Source organism: Colobus angolensis, unplaced genomic scaffold (genome assembly GCF_000951035.1).
Source record: "Colobus angolensis palliatus isolate OR3802 unplaced genomic scaffold, Cang.pa_1.0 Scaffold285, whole genome shotgun sequence".
NCBI classification, from domain to species: Eukaryota; Metazoa; Chordata; class Mammalia; order Primates; family Cercopithecidae; genus Colobus; species Colobus angolensis.
Window position 1 is genome coordinate 487,452 of NW_012116099.1, and position 18,584 is coordinate 506,035.

Consider the following 18,584-nt stretch of genomic DNA (forward strand, 5'->3'; position numbering starts at 1 on the left):
AGGTGCTGGAGAGGATGTGGAGAAATAGGAACACTTTTACACTGTTGGTGGGACTGTAAACTAGTTCAACCATTGTGGAAGACAGTGTGGCGATTGTTCAAGGATCTAGAACTAGAAATACCATTTGACCCAGCCATGCTATTACAGGGTATATACCCAAAGGATTATAAATCATGCTGCTGTAAAGACACATGCACACGCATGTTTGTTGTGGCACTATTCACAATAACAAAGACTTGGAACCAACCCAAATGTCCATCAATGATAGACTGGATTAAGAAAATGTGGCACATATACACCATGGAATACTATGCAGCCGTAAAAAAAGATGAGTTCATGTCCTTTGCAGGGACATGGATGAAGCTGGAAACCATCACTCATAGGCAGGAATTGAACAGTGAGAACACTTGGACACATGAAGGGGAACATCACACACCGGAGCCTATCATGGGGTGACAGGAGGGGTAGGGATAGCATTAGAAGATATACCTAATGTAAATGATGACTTAATGGGTGCAGCACACCAACATGGCACATGTATACATATGTAACAAACCTGCACCTTGTGCACATGTACCCTAGAACTTAAAGTATAATAAAAAAATAAAAAATAAATGTGTGTCCCTCCAGTGCCCCTTGCCCCTTGTTCTCCCAAGCACCAGGGGACCCCTGGTCTTAGATTCAAGTTGCATCACTAGCATAACTAGCTCCGGGAACCAGAGGGACACTGGAGGAACTAGTTTGGGAAATGAAAAACATCAGCAAATGAGAAGTAATTTTATTCTCCTTTTCCTTTTACCCTAGTCTCACTCTCCATAGTAGGACCTGGATCTTTGCATCAGAGAAAGCATAATGAACAATAACTCTAATGTGTCTTTCTTTCTTTTCTGCCCTAGTATTACTAGAACCTTTGCATCGGGGAAAACAGAAAAGGTGATCTTTCAAGCACTCAAGGAGTTAGGTCTTCCCAGTGGAAAGGTATTCATTAACTTAACAATGTGTTTCTAAAACCATTTTGTTTATTTATCTTCTCATATGTAATGAGCTAGATTATTTATATTAAACTGATCTCAATTAGATTTGGAATTATATGTCAGTGACATATAGTACAGTTAATTTTCTTTTCTTTCTTCTTCCTCCTTCTCCCTTTCTCTCTCCCTCCCTCCTCTCCTTCCTCCCTTCCTTCCTTTTGTTTCCTGGGCATTTTAACCTAAATCTCTAAAAATGTAAATAGTTTGCTTCAAATGATTTTTGTTACCTTTCTTAAGAAAAAGAAATGAAGACCAGCTCGCTGTGTTACACAGTTTATTTTAGAGAAGCTCACCAACACTGCCTCAACCAGGCACAACATTAGCATGAATAAGTAACTAATAAATTCAATTCTACAAGATGGTTGTGCAATATTTTGTGAAGCATCTCTCCCCACACCATTTGTATTCATGGCCCTTCAAATTTAAAATAATTGAAATTAATTTATTGACTTCAAGAAAGATTGAAGCCTAGTACTATTTTAATAAGTCCTATTTGAAATATAAATTTCAGTATGAAAAGTAAAATCTTACATGGTTACCCTAAGCCCCTTCACGTGGTCTTGCGAAAATTCACTAAATAAGCATAATTAAACCTTGGGCTTGATTTATTCAGCATCCCTCAGGCAGACACTTTTCTCCCTCAAGGTGAGTTGGAGGAAATGTTTATATTCGTTCTTTGGGGTATTTCCCAGAGCAAGCCCAGCTGTAGCCAGGTGTTCACACACACAGAATCTGGCAGTGTGATAACTAGAAACACTGATGTACACGCACTGTTTTTTAGGGAGATGGCCTGGCAGTGCCTGCAAGTTGGCCTCCTGGCTTCTGTCAGCAGGAATCAGAGATGAAGGCCCTGAGTCCAAGTGGTCTTCACCTTGCTTCATGACCCTGTAGATTCTCACCCTCCAAGGGAAGAAAGGTTCTGTGATTCATAACATGATTTTATTCCTTACAGAATGATGAAATTGAGCCCACGGCATTTACTTACGAAAAGTTCTATGAACTGACACAAAAGATTTGTCCTCGGACAGATATAGAAGATCTTTTCAAAAAAATGTAAGTTCCGCATATGCGGAAGTGTCATATAAATATTATTACTGTCCTTTTTTATTTTTAAAACGTTTTTGTCCTATTTTAATATAGTATGTTGGTAGTATCTAGGAATATCTAGTCAGGGTTACATTTTTCACCCCATAGGTTATCAGTGTAAAAGTTCACTCTGAGTTTTTGAGAAACTTTTACATACATTAATTGCAGCACCTGGAACTTTTTTTTTTGCATTGGCTTTACTAACTACCTACAATTTTAACCTGCTCCTTTAGGTATTAACCCATTATGTGAACTAACTAGATTCAATTTGGAATGTTAATATGTTTTTGAAAAGTTCATTCATTCCAATTATTTCAAATGGATGACTTACATGTTGTTTTTGAAATAACATCTTCTGAAAATGGTAAAAAAAAAAAAAAAAAAATTGCAGATATTTTCTGTGACCTAGTGGGAGTGTTTTCTTTCTTTTGTTGTTGTTGTTGTTTTATTTTTCTCCCCTTACGAACAGTCTCTGGCCATTTTAAGAATTCACCACTACTGCAGGGTTAGAAAATAAGTTTAGAATTATCATCAACAAATGTCAACATGTAAATCGTACCTCCTGTAGCATCATATACAAAAACTTACTTTTTCTAATAAATTTCTTTTCAGCAATGGAGACAAAACTGATTATTTAACGGTAGACCAATTAGTGAGCTTTCTAAATGAAGTAAGCTTTTTCATACATTAACTCCATAAAGTCTGTGTGCAGTGGCTTGCCTTCTCTGGTGTCCTCATTGCATGCCTGCATCATATGCCCTTATTCGCTTTGCTTCTGACCTGCTGATCTTTCCATTATGGCTTTACCAGGTGCAAAAATCAGCTGCTGCCCTGTGTGTTCATGTGCTTTCTTCACGTTGGCTTTGCACACCGCTTTTTGTTGGTTTCTGGCTGTTATATGTAGCTCTGGTTCTGTGTGTATGTGTGAATTGTATATTATATTCATTTAAGTAAATGTGTCTTTGTTTTTGCAAGATGATATTTAAGGTACTTTTTTTTCTACTGATCTCATTAAATAGAAAGAGAATGGATTGAGTTTACTACACTGTAGTTGGATTCTCCATTGCTAACTTTATCTCATACCTTTGCATGGACTGGAAAGCTTTATTTTTGTCTTTTAATGGATTGCATGTAAGAAAAATATGTTGGCTCAAATAGAATATTTTGACAACAAGCAAAACACTTGAGTTCCTGGGTGAAAATATATTGAGTTTTAGGCCAATAGGATTGCAGGTTAAATTTGTACTTTTTCTTTTTATAACAAACTCAGAGCTAATTTTAGAATGTGATTAACTTAACAACCAAAACTGGTTGATAAAATTTGCTTGAGCACAAGAGAAAAATATTTTAGAACAAAAAAAGTTTGCAACTTTTATTACAACTAAAATGAACTACTTTTTTCTTCACACAAGCAAAAAAAGTTTTCCCTTCAGTGAAACCCATCAAGACTCTTGTTAATCCAAAATGGAAAATTCACTTCTTTTTCTAACACGTTAATAAGAGTTTAAGTGAAGGATGGACAATATGCTTTTGTTTCAAAATAATTTAAGTTAATCATTATACCATATAAAGAGAAAATGCCAGAAAAGACGGTATCATGACAGATAAAAGGTATTATCTTAAGAAAAGATAAAAAGGCAGACCTTAATTTGCCACTTCATAGAGACAAATTACATCTTCTTTTTTTTCCTTGTGAAGGTTCACTGACTTCAAATTTAGAAAGGTTGCACTTTAGAAACTATGTGAACTAAAGTGTAAATGCACTGATGCAAGAAAGAGAAAGTCCTACCCCACATATTAGACAGATGCCTCTCAAATAATCCTTCATGTACAATACAGTGTTCATTTTACTTGAAAACATTTCAAGTTTTTCCACTCCACTGGTTTTTAGTCATATAAATACAATGTTCATAATCTTTACCCAGATATTATCCACATTCTTATGTCACAGCTGCTCAGAAGTTAAATTGCCTTGTTTTGTTTCTTTAACCCCTTCCCCCTCTTCTGCCTTTTGTTTTTTGGTTTCTTGTTTTGTTTTGTTTTATGTCCCTTGGCTTCTTCATGCACTTTGGTTCACTGATCATCTTAGGTTTGGTGAGGTGAAGAGGGAAGACAGTTTAGTGTAAAGGAGAAAATCTTCCACATCTTCAGTTTGCCACTTCCCAAGACAAGGTCTCTTGTGCTCTTTGGGATGAAGCCCTCTATTAAACGTTACAGAGACCTTAATGCTGCATTTCACTGTTCAAAGGATGAAACAACTCTGAGGTCCTGAGGATAGGTGCAGTATTTATAGGCTCTTATCTGATGCATTTCCTTTTATGCATTGTTTTTGTTGGTGTTCCCAATAGTCACTCCTGTAATTCTTAGACATAACATATAATTTTTTAAAAATATCATCATCCATACTTTCTTGTTCTGCCATTCAGATTCTTTCTTAAAGTATTTATTATTTGTCAACCTTTTATCCCTCACTATTACAGTAGACAATAGCATTCTTTTTTTTTTAATAGTGTTTCCTTCTATTTGATGTCTTATTCACATTAAGGAAGCACCTTAAATTTTGGGGTATGACTGATGGAATCAGTGTGATTCTAGATTTCTTTAGATCATAGAGACTGTAAGACTGCTCAGGAAGGTCTATAGCCTTTATTTTTAATCCAAGTGTCTACCCTGAATGTCTTCCTTTTCTATCCTAGTGAACTCAACTGGAAGAACTAGACAAAAAACTTGAATGTCTGCTTGAAGGCTTGTCAAACATAGAGAACATTCTACCTGTTCCTTGCACCCCCTCTTTTGAGTCCTACCCTGGACCCTCTTACCTCTCCAAAATCAACAACACCCCTTGGGCAGAACAACTTCAAAAGGAGACAGAGAGAGCTCACTCAAGAAAGAATGGGCATTAGAATGTAAGAGTCTATGACTCCAAAAGTTTAAACCTAAACATTTTCAAAATGCCTTAGCCACGTAGTCTCAACAAGCCAGTGTCCAACACTGCATTGGAAGCCCCTGTGAGGGCTCCTTGTGAAGGTTCAATGGCTTCAAATTTATAAAGGTTGCACTTTAGAAACTATGTTAACTAAAGTGTAAATGCACTGATGCAAGAAAGAGCAAATACTACCCCACATATCAAACAGATGCCTCTACTTTTAAATCCTTTGAGTACAATACAATGTTTATTTTACTTGAAAACATTTCAAGTTTTTCCAGTCCACTGGTTCCTATAATGAGACAAAAAGATAAAAAATAAAAAATAAGCAAGTCCCATGAACACTGGAAAGGACAGGGTCCTAGTGTCATTTGCAGATGCTGATTGTCTACCCTGATATAAACAATTCAACGGAAAAACTCTTTGAAGTAATTAGAGAGTTCAGCAAGGTAACCAGAGAAACAATGAGCAAAGCAAAAAACCAGGAGACGCACATACACTGCCATTAACCAGTTAGAATAGATAGTAGGAAAACCTAAGTCCCATTTATATTAGCAAAAGACATGCTGGCTCCTACCACCTTCCAACTGGTAAATCCCTTCACTCTTTCTATGAAAGTTTTTGTTCATATACTAATGTGTATCTTCAGGGGGCTGCAAGGAGAGGAGAGACTATACATATATATAGTGCATTTACTGCTTTGTTCACCCTATAGGGTGACCTCCTCCCTATCCATGCAATCAACACTGACTAGCTTTTCAGTAGTAGCTTTAGACCTAACTCCTCATTGGCTTCTCAGTATCTCCTTGTTCGTTGCTCCCCAAAGTGTGATCCGTGGACCGGGAGCATCGGCACCCCTTGGGAGCTTATTAGAAATGCAGAGTCTTGGGTCCCACCAAGACCTCCTGAGTCAGAGTCTGAATTTAACAGGATCTCCAGGTGATTTATCTGCACGTTCAAGTTTGTAAAGCACCATCCTAGTGGATTACTGGATTCCTCCTTGGAATGTTTAGTGTGAGTGAGAAGAATATGAGAGTGAGGTACACCTTCTGTTATTCTCCACTTAAGAATTTAGCCATAGGAATCCACCACTCAGAGCTAAAATTTTGCCACATCTATGTCTCTTAGTCTCATCCAATGGACTGAGAGAAATCTTCTTTGCCTATATTATGAAAATAGCAAACTAGAGTCCAGGAGGGATGGCAGAGGCACTTAATGTGAGCTGCCACATGGTGAGACACTACTATTAGCTCAATTGCTTGTATGTGGCAAGACTAGTTAAAATCTCTTGGCTTTGGTTAGTTTTACCTCCCTTTCCCTATTCCTAATGAGAAGCAAAATTGATTTTTAGTTTTACCTTCATTCTCTGTTTGACTTCTTACAAAGATGATAACTAGGGTCCTGTAGAATCGGGAGATGGGTGGAGGGCAGGAGAGAGAGATCAAAATAAGAAAGAGAGGAAAAAGGTCCACAGGAATCAAGAAGTAGCTTTACTTTCTTGTTGCTGGTAATCGTCCCTCTTCCTCACACATATCATAGGATCACAGCAGGGTTCAACCTGACTTTTTTCTTTTTGCAGATGAAAGAATATTTTAAAAGGACCCAGGATCTCTTTCCTTTTACAAAATCTTTATGCTTTAAATGCATAGGCAGAGAGAGAAGGAGGGTATTTAGTCTTATGAATTAGCTTATCCTTGCCAATTATTCCTTCTATATTTAAAAAATATTATTTACGTCAACATTCATCTCTCCCAGTGCTACTTGGATTGAAGCCAGATGATGCCTCTTCTCAGTACCAGTAAGGACATAATACTGGAGTTCTGTTCATCTCCTCCTTACTTACTTGGACACAGTTCTGTGACCTCTTTTTGGAAGTCATTTAGAATCTCATTTTACAAAGTACTGGATACCATGGGGTGAATAACCTGAGTACTTTGTTTCCCCAAATCCTAACTGAAAACTGTGGATTCCTCAGAGATGTGAAGCATTCACCTCACTGTGCTTGTGTCTCTGTTGAACTCTACCACAGCCTTATTACTGTGAGATCAGCTGGAAATGATCCTTCTCCTCTTGTTTCTTCATATGAAAATAATAGTTTTCTGACTCTAATGTAAATCTTACATTTGTTTCCTTTCCTTTGGATTACCCAGATTGCCTTATGCTACCTTTTTGAAGCATGAAGGTTTTAGGGAGAGCTGAAGATTGTTATCTAGTGGAGCAGAAGCAAAGACAAATGCAATTTCACATTGTCTGTGCTTCATGCTTGTTTGCTGCGAATGTAATTTTCAGAATATGATACATCTATTTTAGGACGTGGTTTTCCTGGCTTTGGCTTCTCATAGGCAGGATGGTCTAATGAATATCATACCCTCTGACTAAATTTTAATAAGTGTTTAATTGGGAGGACATCTGAAATACTGAACATTCTTCTATCCTTCTGGGACTTAGGTACTTTTCTTTTTACTGATATGCAACTATGTTAAAATGCCTACCTTTATATGTTAGGTAAAGTGATTCTTATACTTGAGCACATCAGAATTACTCAGAAGTCTTATGAAAAACACAGATTAATGGGTTCCACCCCAGAGATCAGTAGATTCAGTAGATCTAGGGAGGGACCTGAGAAGCTGCATTTCTAGCAAGTTGCCAGGTGTTGGTGAGGCTGATGCTGCCATCCACAGATGACACCTCAGGTAGTACCTTGTCAGAATATACAAATGCATGTATATTTTAAAATGCACAAAAATGTCTGAGTTTTCTCTCCTTTCCTAATTTTTTCTCTTTTCTCTCCTGTAGCTGAATCCCCTTTTCCCTTTTCCCTCATTTTTTAATTCATATGGATTTGCCCCATCATCTCGCTGAGTTCAGAATATTTACCAACAAACATATTTTTTTAAAAAAACTTAATTTTAATAAGGAAGAGAAATAAAGTGGCCAACTATGAACATAACAGTGCTGGGGTCTGGAAAGGACCTTTTTCATCCTGTATTCATCTTCTTCCATGGTATTATTTATGGAGATGTGAGAAGGGATGTGCCTAGAAAGATGGGTTTTTTGTTGTTGTCAGTTTGTTTGTTTTTAAAACAATGCATTCTCACCAGAAGGATGGAGCACCTTGTTTCCTTGAGTAGTGGGCTCCATTGCATGATGGCATCAGTTTCCTGAACAAAGTGTAGCATGCCTTCACTTGCCTGGCATTCCATGGTCTACCTCACAATCTTCTTTCTCTGCATATCCCATAACTTTTGTTCCTGGTGGCCTTGAGGCCTGCTGTTAATATAAGTTTCTGTTCTAGCATATGCGTGAATGTGAGCTGTTGTGAGCCATAATTTTTTAGATTACAACAGAAGCATGCTTCATTGGGATAAGTTGATGAAATTTGATATTGATTCCTTATGAGTTAATGCTCTTAATTCAGTAGGGGAGAAGGGGACCCAGAAAGGCTGGGCCCCGTATGCATGAGGAAATGACATCCAAGTGCTCTGTTGGCCAAAAGCATTCATTCTGTGTATAGCTCACTTTTCCAATGCCCATTCCAAAACAAATAGGGAAGGGAAATCCATATGAACTCGTAACAGTTGCTTTTTAAATAACTTTCCAACAATGTTTTTCAGTCTGTGCATATATTTGGGTAAAGAGTTGTCACCAAGGTCCTCTTCACTGACCAGGTTTTGCTCACATCTGCTTATCTGTCATTATTCCATTGAAGTTTGCTTTATTTATTCATGTATTCATTTATTTATATAAGGGATGACCGGGCACACAGTGCTGTCCTCTAATCCTTAGTGAACAGAAAGGAAGTTTACTGGACCCACTGCCTACACACACACACACACACACACACGACTGGAGCTGAGTCAGTTAGTAAACTGGATTTTTCATCATTGCCATGAAGTTAGGATGACATCACTGCAGGGACAGCATTGCTCCTGGTGCCTCATGTCATAGCAGGAGCTCCTTAGGTGTCGATTTGAAAACAGTAATGTCACCAACCTTTTAAGTCCTGTAATCATTCATGGACCCTCTGCCCAGAGAATTCTATATTGTTTATAGCTTGTAAATATGCTTGTGCTGATTAATTTTCATCATTGCAATTGGTTCATTTTGAAAAACATAGTTACTCAAGAAAATGAAATCTGTTGAGGGCCCAAGAAATCATGGATTGATGTAGAAAGCTGTTATGAAAATGAGATGATGTTTGCCTGTGTAACATTAGGATTTTTGTTGTTACTGCTTTTGGGGTTTTGGAGGGGCACTTAAATTAGTATATTACCTATTTATTTGAACTATTTTTGGGGGTTGGTGTTTGCTTTTTAAAAATATTTTGACCTCACATTTTATAGACATTTATGCCAAATGTCTTCCCCGTTGTGTGGGAACTGGAAGACAGTACAATTGACATGCACACTGTATTACGTGTCCTTCAACTTTTGAAGGGGAAAAATACATTCTCTCTTTCTCTAGTTCAGGGAGACTAACCCAAAGTACTCCCAAATTTGGACTTTTTGAAGTGTATTTTAAAGAGAAAGGCAGGAAGGCAGTGAAGTCCTATCTTTGTAATTATAAATATGATAGTCTAGATATACTTTATTTTATAAATTATAAACTTAGTAATGTCTAATGCCTCAAGGCCAAGAAATAGCAACCTAAATGGAGTTATTTTCTTATCATAGCATCAACGAGATCCTCGATTGAATGAAATTTTATTTCCATTTTATGATGCCAAAAGGGCAATGCAGATCATTGAGATGTATGAACCTGATGAAGATTTGAAGAAAAAAGGTAATAAACATGAAAAAGGACTTTTTTTCTTTAAAACAAGAAAATATGCAACTTTTAAAGCCTTGGTTTCTTTAAAGATATCTGTAAATGCTTTGGAACTCCCTAGAGCCGTGGATTGATGACTGATTTTTTTTTTCTTCTCTTAAGTTCGTATATATTTTAGCTTTTATCAGAATTAGCCCATGTTGACTGAAGTATATTGTGAAATTTATTGTATTATTAAATATATTATAGTGATATTTCCCCATGTACTTTCTTATATTAGATTATATTATTGCATACTGCTTGAAATATTAAAACAACCAATACAATCTCTACTTGCAATCTTTGAAAATAATTTCTGTCATATAAAAACTTACATGTCTTCTTTTTCTCCCTTTTGTTTTGCCAAGCCAAATAAATTTAATATGTGATTTGATATGCCCTCTCACTGCTCATTTGACCTCTGGTATGAAAGATAAATACAATTAATATGAAGTTAAATAGGAATCGCCTTAGCTAATTGCTGGTGTTTCTGGACCTTGGCCCCTTTCAAAGAAACTTTGGAAACAAAGAGTTGTTCGCTCAAATATTTGTCAAAGGAAAGGCATGGGGAGAAATTTTAAAATCAGTCCCATAGCAGTGAGAAATGCCTGTAGAACATGGGAGGGAGAGCTGAGGGTACCTGAGCTAGAGCCTTTGGTCTTATGTCTCAGTGGAGAATTTAAAGAGATGAAGGTTCAAGTTCCATCAGTCCCATATGTCCATGAATCTCAAGGCCTCAGTTTCCTCCTTTTTAGAATATATATTTTTCTTTATATCTAATGCCAGTGAGTGTGGCTGAATGGTCTATATGTTATCTGGATCCTCTTTAGAGATATGCCTGGCCCTCTGCACTCCATGATTTCACCCCTGATATTTTTCCAAGCCCAGTAGTTTTCTGTTTGGTTGTAATTGTACATTTACACTTTCTGCTATGGCTGAAGATACCTGTTTTGCAAGAATGCTTCATTCCTTCCCTCTCTGTCAATATTCTGAATACCATAATTTATTCACATTGCTTATGATTACAGCAAAGGATGGTACAACTTGGTAGAAAATCTAACACTTTGCAGTGGCAGGAGGTGATATGATTCTTGTCACTTCCCTGTGACCTTGAGCTAGGAACTAGCCTCCTGGGGCCTCATTTTCCCTTCTTGTAAGGTGGTGGGCATCATGCAGTAATTTGGTTAGTGTTTCCCTTCCCTACCTTCATTCTTTGAAGTTCGTAGAGAGCTGACTGGGTGCCAAGCACTGTGCCAGATGCTAGGAATTCAAAACAATAAGAAATGTCCCCAACCTTGAAGGCAGTTGCCATCTGTTCAAGGAGAAAGACAAGTAATTCAACAATTCTGTGGCAGTGTGATAAATGTCATGATTGAGGTGTGTCCTTGTTTACTTCCAAACTCCTTCTAAGTTTTAAAGGACTGTGAGGTGACCATTGACACATCAAAAAGGGTAGCTTGACCATTTCACAAATGATGGAAATTTTAATGTCTGTCATTTTCAAGTGTGGGTGAGAATGCAGTACAAAGCCATTCTTATAAACTTCTGGTAAGACCCTACATTGGTACAACCATCTTGGGGAATATTTTGGCAACAGTTTATAAAGTGAAAAATATGCCTCTTATACAGCCCAGCATTTTCACTGCTAGGTATGTACCCTAGAGAATCTCTCCTACATTTCCCAAACTCTGGATGCCAGAATGGCACAGTTCTCAGATCTCTGCTCCATCTCTACTCACTGTGTACCTGAGCTCATCCAAGCCAATGGCTTTACATTTCTTCTATTAAACTCTCCAATCCTAACCTCCAGCTTACACTACAGACCTGTAGTAGAACTCTCCATTTGGATGCTGAATGGGCATTTCCAATGTATATATACAACATATTTTGATCCTTCCTACCCCTAGATCTGTTCCTTTCGAAGCCTATAAAATAGTACCATTATTTACCCAGTCAAAACCACTGGGCTCATATTGAACTTGTTTCATTCTTTCACATCATGTCTGGTTCATTTGCAAAACCTGTAAGATCCAGCCTCAAAAGAAATCCTAAATAAATCACTTCTCACTATCTCCAGCATCACTGACTATCCAAGCCTTCATCATCCCTCTCCAGGCAACGCCTTCTCCTTCCTACTCAGTGCCGTACAATTTATGCTCCACACAGCAGCCAGAGTAAATCTTTTAAAACCAAATCTAATCATGTTATTCCACCCTTCGAAGCCCTCCAAAGGCTTCCCAACACATTTAGAATAAAATCTAAAGCACTTAGTGAGGACCAAAGCCCAACTGATATAGCCTTTGGCTCCATCTCCAACTTCATTTCAAGCTACATTTTTCCTTGGTCACTTGCTCTGTCTTGCTGTCATTGAATGGTGTTGGCATGCACACACCTGCATCAAGGTCTTTGCACTTGCTGATCCTTCTCCCTGGACCGGTGTTTCCTGGGTGTGCGTGTGGCTTGCTCCTCACATATGTATGTGACCTCAGAAGTGCTTTCACTGGCCCATATTTAACACGGCATCCTGTCATGCTTTATCACCTTCCTTCCTGCTTTTTCTGTCCTTCTAGTATTTCTTTGACATTATAGTTATTTGTTTACTTATTTGTTTCTGTCACTCATAATATGAGAGTTTCATGAAGGCAAGGCTTACCTGTTTCTTCTATCACTGCATCTATCCTGGTGCCTCTAAAAGCACTTGCTCTTTAGAATGAATGAAGGTGCCCAAGGAGAGAGGTATACAAATTTCTACTTTCATTTTTAATTAGAAGTGACCTAACTATCCATCAACCAAATAATGGATAATAAATTATGATATATTCATATATGGACTTCTGTGCCTTCAGTGAAAAATAAATGAACAAGATCTACCTGTATAACTGGTATATAAAGATAAAAATAGCAAGTTGCAAATGCACACAGTGGGGTAGCTTTTATGTAAAATTGAAAACAGCCCAAACTACCTGTTGTTTGGATAAATGCATATGTAGTAAGATTGCAAAACCATTTTGGGTGTAAACACCAAAACTAGGGTAGTAGTTATCTATCTGGTATGGAATGGAATTGAGGTGGGGTATACAGGATGCTTCAGTGGCATCAAGAATTATGTATTATTTTAAATGTAAATCAAATAATCAAAAATGTAAATCAAATAAGGCAAAATGTTGAGCTCTGACCACACTAGTGTAGGTCCATGGCTATTCATTATGCTATCATCTGAACACTTCTGTAAGCTTGAAATCAGTTCATAACTTGCAAGTTCTTAAATAAAACAAAAAGTTGAAGCTGTCGATGCATCAGCCATTTATAAGTTGCGTAAATACTGATTGTTACTCCTGTAGTTACCACATGGGCTCTACCTCATGTCAGAAAGCTGTGATTGAAATGAAGGGTGCCTTTTGGGGCCACGTTTCAATGACCACTGTATACTCTTCTCACCAGTCCCATAACCTGACTTTTAGATAAAAGTGAAAACTGAATTATTTAAATTCAGAAGCGCCATCATCTCCGAGAAAAATCCCGTTTCCAATTCAGTGAGAACAATAATGTCTTTTTTTTTTTTTTTTTTGAGACGGAGTCTCGCTCTGTCACCCAGGCTGGAGTGCAGTGGCCGGATCTCAGTTCACTGTAAGCTCCGCCTCCCGGGTTCACGCCATTCTCCTGCCTCAGCCTCCCCAGTAGCTGGGACTACAGGCGCCCGCCACCTCACCCGGCTAATTTTTTGTATTTTTTAATAGAGACGGGGTTTCACCGTGTTAGCCAGGATGGTCTCGATCTCCTGACCTCGTGATCCGCCCATCTCGGCCTCCCAAAGTGCTGGGATTACAGGTTTGAGCCACCGCGCCCGGCTAATGTCTTATAATTAATACATTTTCCATTTTTAAAGAGCACCTCTCATATCTATTCTCATTTCCCATTATGATGATCTTGAAAGTCAGATAGGGCCAGTCTTTTTCCCCAATTGACAGAAGAAGGAGCTGAGACACAGGAGCCAAAGGAGTGAGTAGCAAAAGCAGAACTTGATACAGGTCCCGTGGACCCCTGGTCACCATAACTCCCCAGTGCTGTGTTTCTGAACTTGGGGGACCATGTACATCTGTCATCATGGATGTAAAAGCAAAATGCCACTTGTTTGTGGAATTCATTATGTTACTTATAGTGTGCAACTCTCTTATTTCATTCAAGTTCTGACAGATGAAGGTTCTTGGGAAAGAGACTATGAAGAAGTTTTTACCCTTATAATTTAAGCTGCCTCAACTTCCACGAATAAAACATGAGATGTGCATCTTCAGAGCTACAAGTGCTACTAAGATGTTCTTTTTCCCCTAGGCCTTATATCAAGTGATGGGTTTTGCAGATATCTGATGTCAGATGAAAATGCCCCAGTCTTCCTAGATCGTTTAGAACTTTACCAAGAAATGGACCATCCTCTGGCTCACTACTTCATCAGTTCTTCCCATAACACTTATCTGACTGGCAGACAGTTCGGCGGGAAGTCTTCGGTAGAAATGTACAGACAGGTTCTCCTGGCTGGTTGCAGGTGAGGAACTCAAGATGGCAATTTGCTTTTTGTGTGTGATGGCCTTTAGTTTAATTTACTTTTCTCTGAAAAATAGGAAATAGTAATCAGGATGAAAAGGACATTTGTTTATTCCCTTTAATGGATTATCATGGTCATTTAACCTTGAGAAAAGGACAATATCTCTTCCAGAAAAACTACTGGGCTCATGTTGAACTTGTTTCATTCTTTCACATCATGTCTGGTTCATTTGCAAAACCTGTAAGATCCAGCCTCAAAAGATCTACAGTCATCCAAAAGACTTTACTGTAAAAAGACTTTTCTTTACTAGAAAACATGTATATTGTAAGAAGTCATGTTGAGTTTTCTGTTGATTATAGGTACTTGTTGTTAGCTCCATGCTCTAACCAATTGAGCTAACTGGCCATTGATTATAGGCATTTGTAAATTAGCTTTATTTGATGTAAATTTTAAAAATTTAGTTCTCTGAGAATAGAAATTATTGAAAATAGTTTTGTTTTATAGAAACTGGCAAATATTTGAGGTTTACATTATGGCAAAAAGAAAGTGAAACATAAGAAATGTAGTTACATTATGATTTTTTTTCTTGGTTATCAATTAAACAATACTTTTTTTTTAACTCACTGTTTTTTTGGATATGGAAATACGTTGAAAGAAATTAACTGTGTTACTACTTCCATTTGCATACTTTCTCTGAATACTTGAGTATGAATCACTAAACATTTTCTGGAATGGCCAAAGTAACATCATCCAGCCTATCAAAATTAGAAGTAATTTTGATGTTATCAAAAACCCAGCCCACATTCATATTTCCCAGTTGTCCCCAACCAAATTGTCTTTTTTTTTTTTTTCAATTGAGACAGAGTCTTACTTTGTTGCCCAGGCTGGAGTGCAGTGGCATGATGTCGGCTCACGGGAACCTCCGCTCCTGGGTTCAAGAAATTCTCATGCCTCAGCTTCCCAGGTGGCTGGGATTACAGCCTCCCAAGTAGCCATCACACCTGGCTGATTTTTGTATTTTTAGTAGAGATAGGGTTTTGCCATGTTGGCCAGGCTGGTCTCCAACTCCTGACCTCAAGTGATCCGCCCGCCTCGGCCTCACCACACCTGGCCCCCAAATTGTCTCTTATTGCAGCTTTGTCACAAGTCGGATTTCATCCCGAACCATGATGCTTGTTATATTTCTTAAGTTTCTTAATCTCACGCAGACAATCCCTTTTTGTTAATACCAACCAGATGAGGAGTATAATGTGGTTTTTACCTGTATATGCCATGAAATAATCAGGTTACTTATTCAATTTTCTTTTCTGTAAGAAAACAACTTATTTTGATGTCTTTCTTTTAATTTGTATACACACTATTTTATTGTAAAGTTTCAATATTGTAACTTCACTATGTCCCTAGATGTGTTGAACTTGACTGCTGGGATGGAAAAGGTGAAGACCAAGAACCAATAATAACTCATGGAAAAGCAATGTGTACAGATATCCTTTTTAAGGTAACTTTTAAAATAATTACACAGACTTTTCCAAACTCTGTAAAAATGCAGGAAATAGGGAGATGGAGAAGAAAAAACAAATGATTCATTTTCTCAAGCATTGTACCTTCATATTGTCTTCTTTCAGTCTTGAGGAAAAAGTCAAGACAAAGATCTTTTCCACTGAATGTCCCCTTCATGATACTTTTCCTGCTTTCAAATGGTGACTGTGTTATGTAACAAGGTTTCTCTGGCAGAGTTTACCTAGTTTTACTTACCTTAAAAACGGTGTCTCCTTTTGTTATGTACTTATTTGCTTATTTACTTCGCATTATTCCTAAAGGACTTCAAGGTGGCATAAAAAAATAAATAGAATACAGGAATAAAATAGATGGTAAATAGGGCCTATACGAGTAAGACAGGCTGGGCGTGGTGGCTCACGCCTGTAATCCCAGCACTTTGGGAAGCTGAGGCGGGCAGATCACCTGAGGTCGGAAGTTGGAGACCAGCCTGACCAACATGGAGAAACCCTGTCTCTAACAAAAATGCAAAATTAGCCAGTCATGGTGATGCATGTCTGTAATCCCAGCTACTCGGGAGGCTGAGGCAGGAGAATTGCTTGAACCTGAGAGGTGGAGGTTGCAGTGAGCCAAGATTGCACTGTTGCATTCTAGCCTGGGCAACAAGAGCGAAACTCCATCTCAATAAATAAATAAATAAAATAATAAGAGAATAAGATAATGAGGTTAGACAAATCAAAAGAATGAAATTCTGTGGTTGGCGAATGTCAGCTACAGCTGTCTGTCAGTTTGGTGTAACTCAGGATAGATATTACAACACCAGGAACAGCAGTTCTCACCTCCACCTACATGTGAAACATCACCATGGGTATTTTCAACAACACAGGTGCCACTGGGCATGGTGGCTCACGCCTGTAATCCCACCACTTTGGGAGGTGGAGGCAGGTGGATCACTTGACGTCAGGAGTTTGAGATCAGCCTGGCCAACATGGTAAAACCCTATCTCTACTAAAAATACAAAAATTAGCTGGTGTGGTAGTGAGCACCTGTAATCCCAGCTGAGGTGGAAGCAGGAGAATTGCTTGAACCCGGGAGGTGGAGGTTGCAGTGAGCCCAGATCATGCCATTGCTCTCCAGCCTCAGCAACAGAGTGAGACTCTATTTCAAAACACACACACACACACATACACACACACACACACACACACACACACAGATGTCTAGATGCTATGCATAGTATTTCTCTTAGCCAAGATGTTGAAGAGTTTTGACCAGCAATGAATTCAAGATAATACTTCCTGATATGTACCAAGAGTATATTCAAGTGGGAAGCCATGAATTTGCACAACCAGGAAGAATAACTAAATGACTACCATAAGGAATGCCTCAATAAAATATTTCAAGATTATCTAACCTTGGGCTTTATCATGTCAAATGGATTTGCCTAGATAACTATTGTGAAATATTTTTCTGATTAACTGAATGATGAGATTTGCCCTGTGATTAGCTACAAACCACTAAGAATTTGGGGATTTTTACCAAATACGATGCTCTGGTTGTAGAAGTGCTGGTTTGAAACCTTCCTTTCTCAAGCTAAGCAGAGGCAAGGCCTCTCCTATTTCATGGAGAATAGTGAAAAGGGAAGATTATGTTTAGATCCTTCAAATGTTGTTTTCTGTAACTAAGCTCTGTGTTACAGATGGGGGGTCCAGAACACTTTACTGGATCACTTACATGTTGCTTGACCAACCAGAACCCCTTCCCCTGACCTTGTAACCACGCTAATAGGAAACAAGGGTTACTGTAAATGTCACATGAGTACACAGAGGTCTACATCAAGTTAATGAAGTGTAGCCCAAGACTGATTTCCAAACACAGAGGAAAGTCAGTAAAAGCCTCCAACAGTCCTTAGGTTACTGCCCACAGTTTTCTGCACGAGGTGGGGAGGAGTCATACAGTGGTCTGGAGTAAGAGCCTCTGTGTCAGAGATCACCTGCTCCTCAAGAAGAAAGGTGGACTCTGAACTCCTGGCTTGGCAGATTAACAAGCCGGAAACTGGCATGCCACTTAGGTGAAATCTCTTGTAAGTTAATAGTACCATAATTCTGGAGAAGTAAAAGATAGCTTAAAAATTGTCATTAACCATTAACTGCACCCTGGCTATAACCACAGGGAACTCAACCTGTAGAGGTATCGAGATAGATGGGGTCTCCAGGTCTGAATTGCTGGAACTGACTTCCTGAAAGACTCAATTAATAGTCTCTGAATAGTGTTGAGTGCCTTAATTTTTTTGCTGTTTTCTCTCATTAACATTTTTTTTTTTTTTGTCTTTAAAGGATGTAATTCAAGCCATCAAGGAAACTGCATTTGTCACATCAGAATATCCTGTAATTCTCTCCTTTGAAAATCACTGCAGGTATAATGATCCATTCTGCCTCAAGTCTCTGTGTGGTATTGTTTCCTAACCCCTAATGCCCACTCCTGCTCTACATCTTTTTAAATAGTTGAGTAGTTTGTTTCGTGAAGTACCAAGTTCAAATAATCCTCCAGCAAGGACACCTACTCTTCGCAAAGCAAAAAACATTAAAAAAAAATAATAAAAAAATAAAAGAAAACCAGTCTTGCCCCCACCAAACCAAATCATTTTAATGCGTTTCAGAAATACTTGGTCTGAACAAAAGTTCAGAGATTGGGACAC

At 38.2% G+C, this 18,584-nt stretch overlaps 1 protein-coding gene across 2 annotated transcripts in view; it reads left to right on the forward strand.

Annotated features, from left to right (window-relative positions):
- PLCB4 (phospholipase C, beta 4) overlaps positions 1–18,584 on the forward strand; it is a 411,010-nt gene that overhangs the window by 296,632 nt on the left and 95,794 nt on the right. For both annotated transcript variants that reach the window (XM_011948853.1, XM_011948852.1), the window contains exons 9-15: positions 897–978; positions 1,984–2,084; positions 2,730–2,787; positions 9,717–9,825; positions 14,179–14,389; positions 15,794–15,887; positions 18,223–18,302. In XM_011948853.1, coding sequence (XP_011804243.1) covers positions 897–978; positions 1,984–2,084; positions 2,730–2,787; positions 9,717–9,825; positions 14,179–14,389; positions 15,794–15,887; positions 18,223–18,302 — 735 coding nt within the window. The remainder of the gene's footprint in view (positions 1–896; positions 979–1,983; positions 2,085–2,729; positions 2,788–9,716; positions 9,826–14,178; positions 14,390–15,793; positions 15,888–18,222; positions 18,303–18,584) is intronic.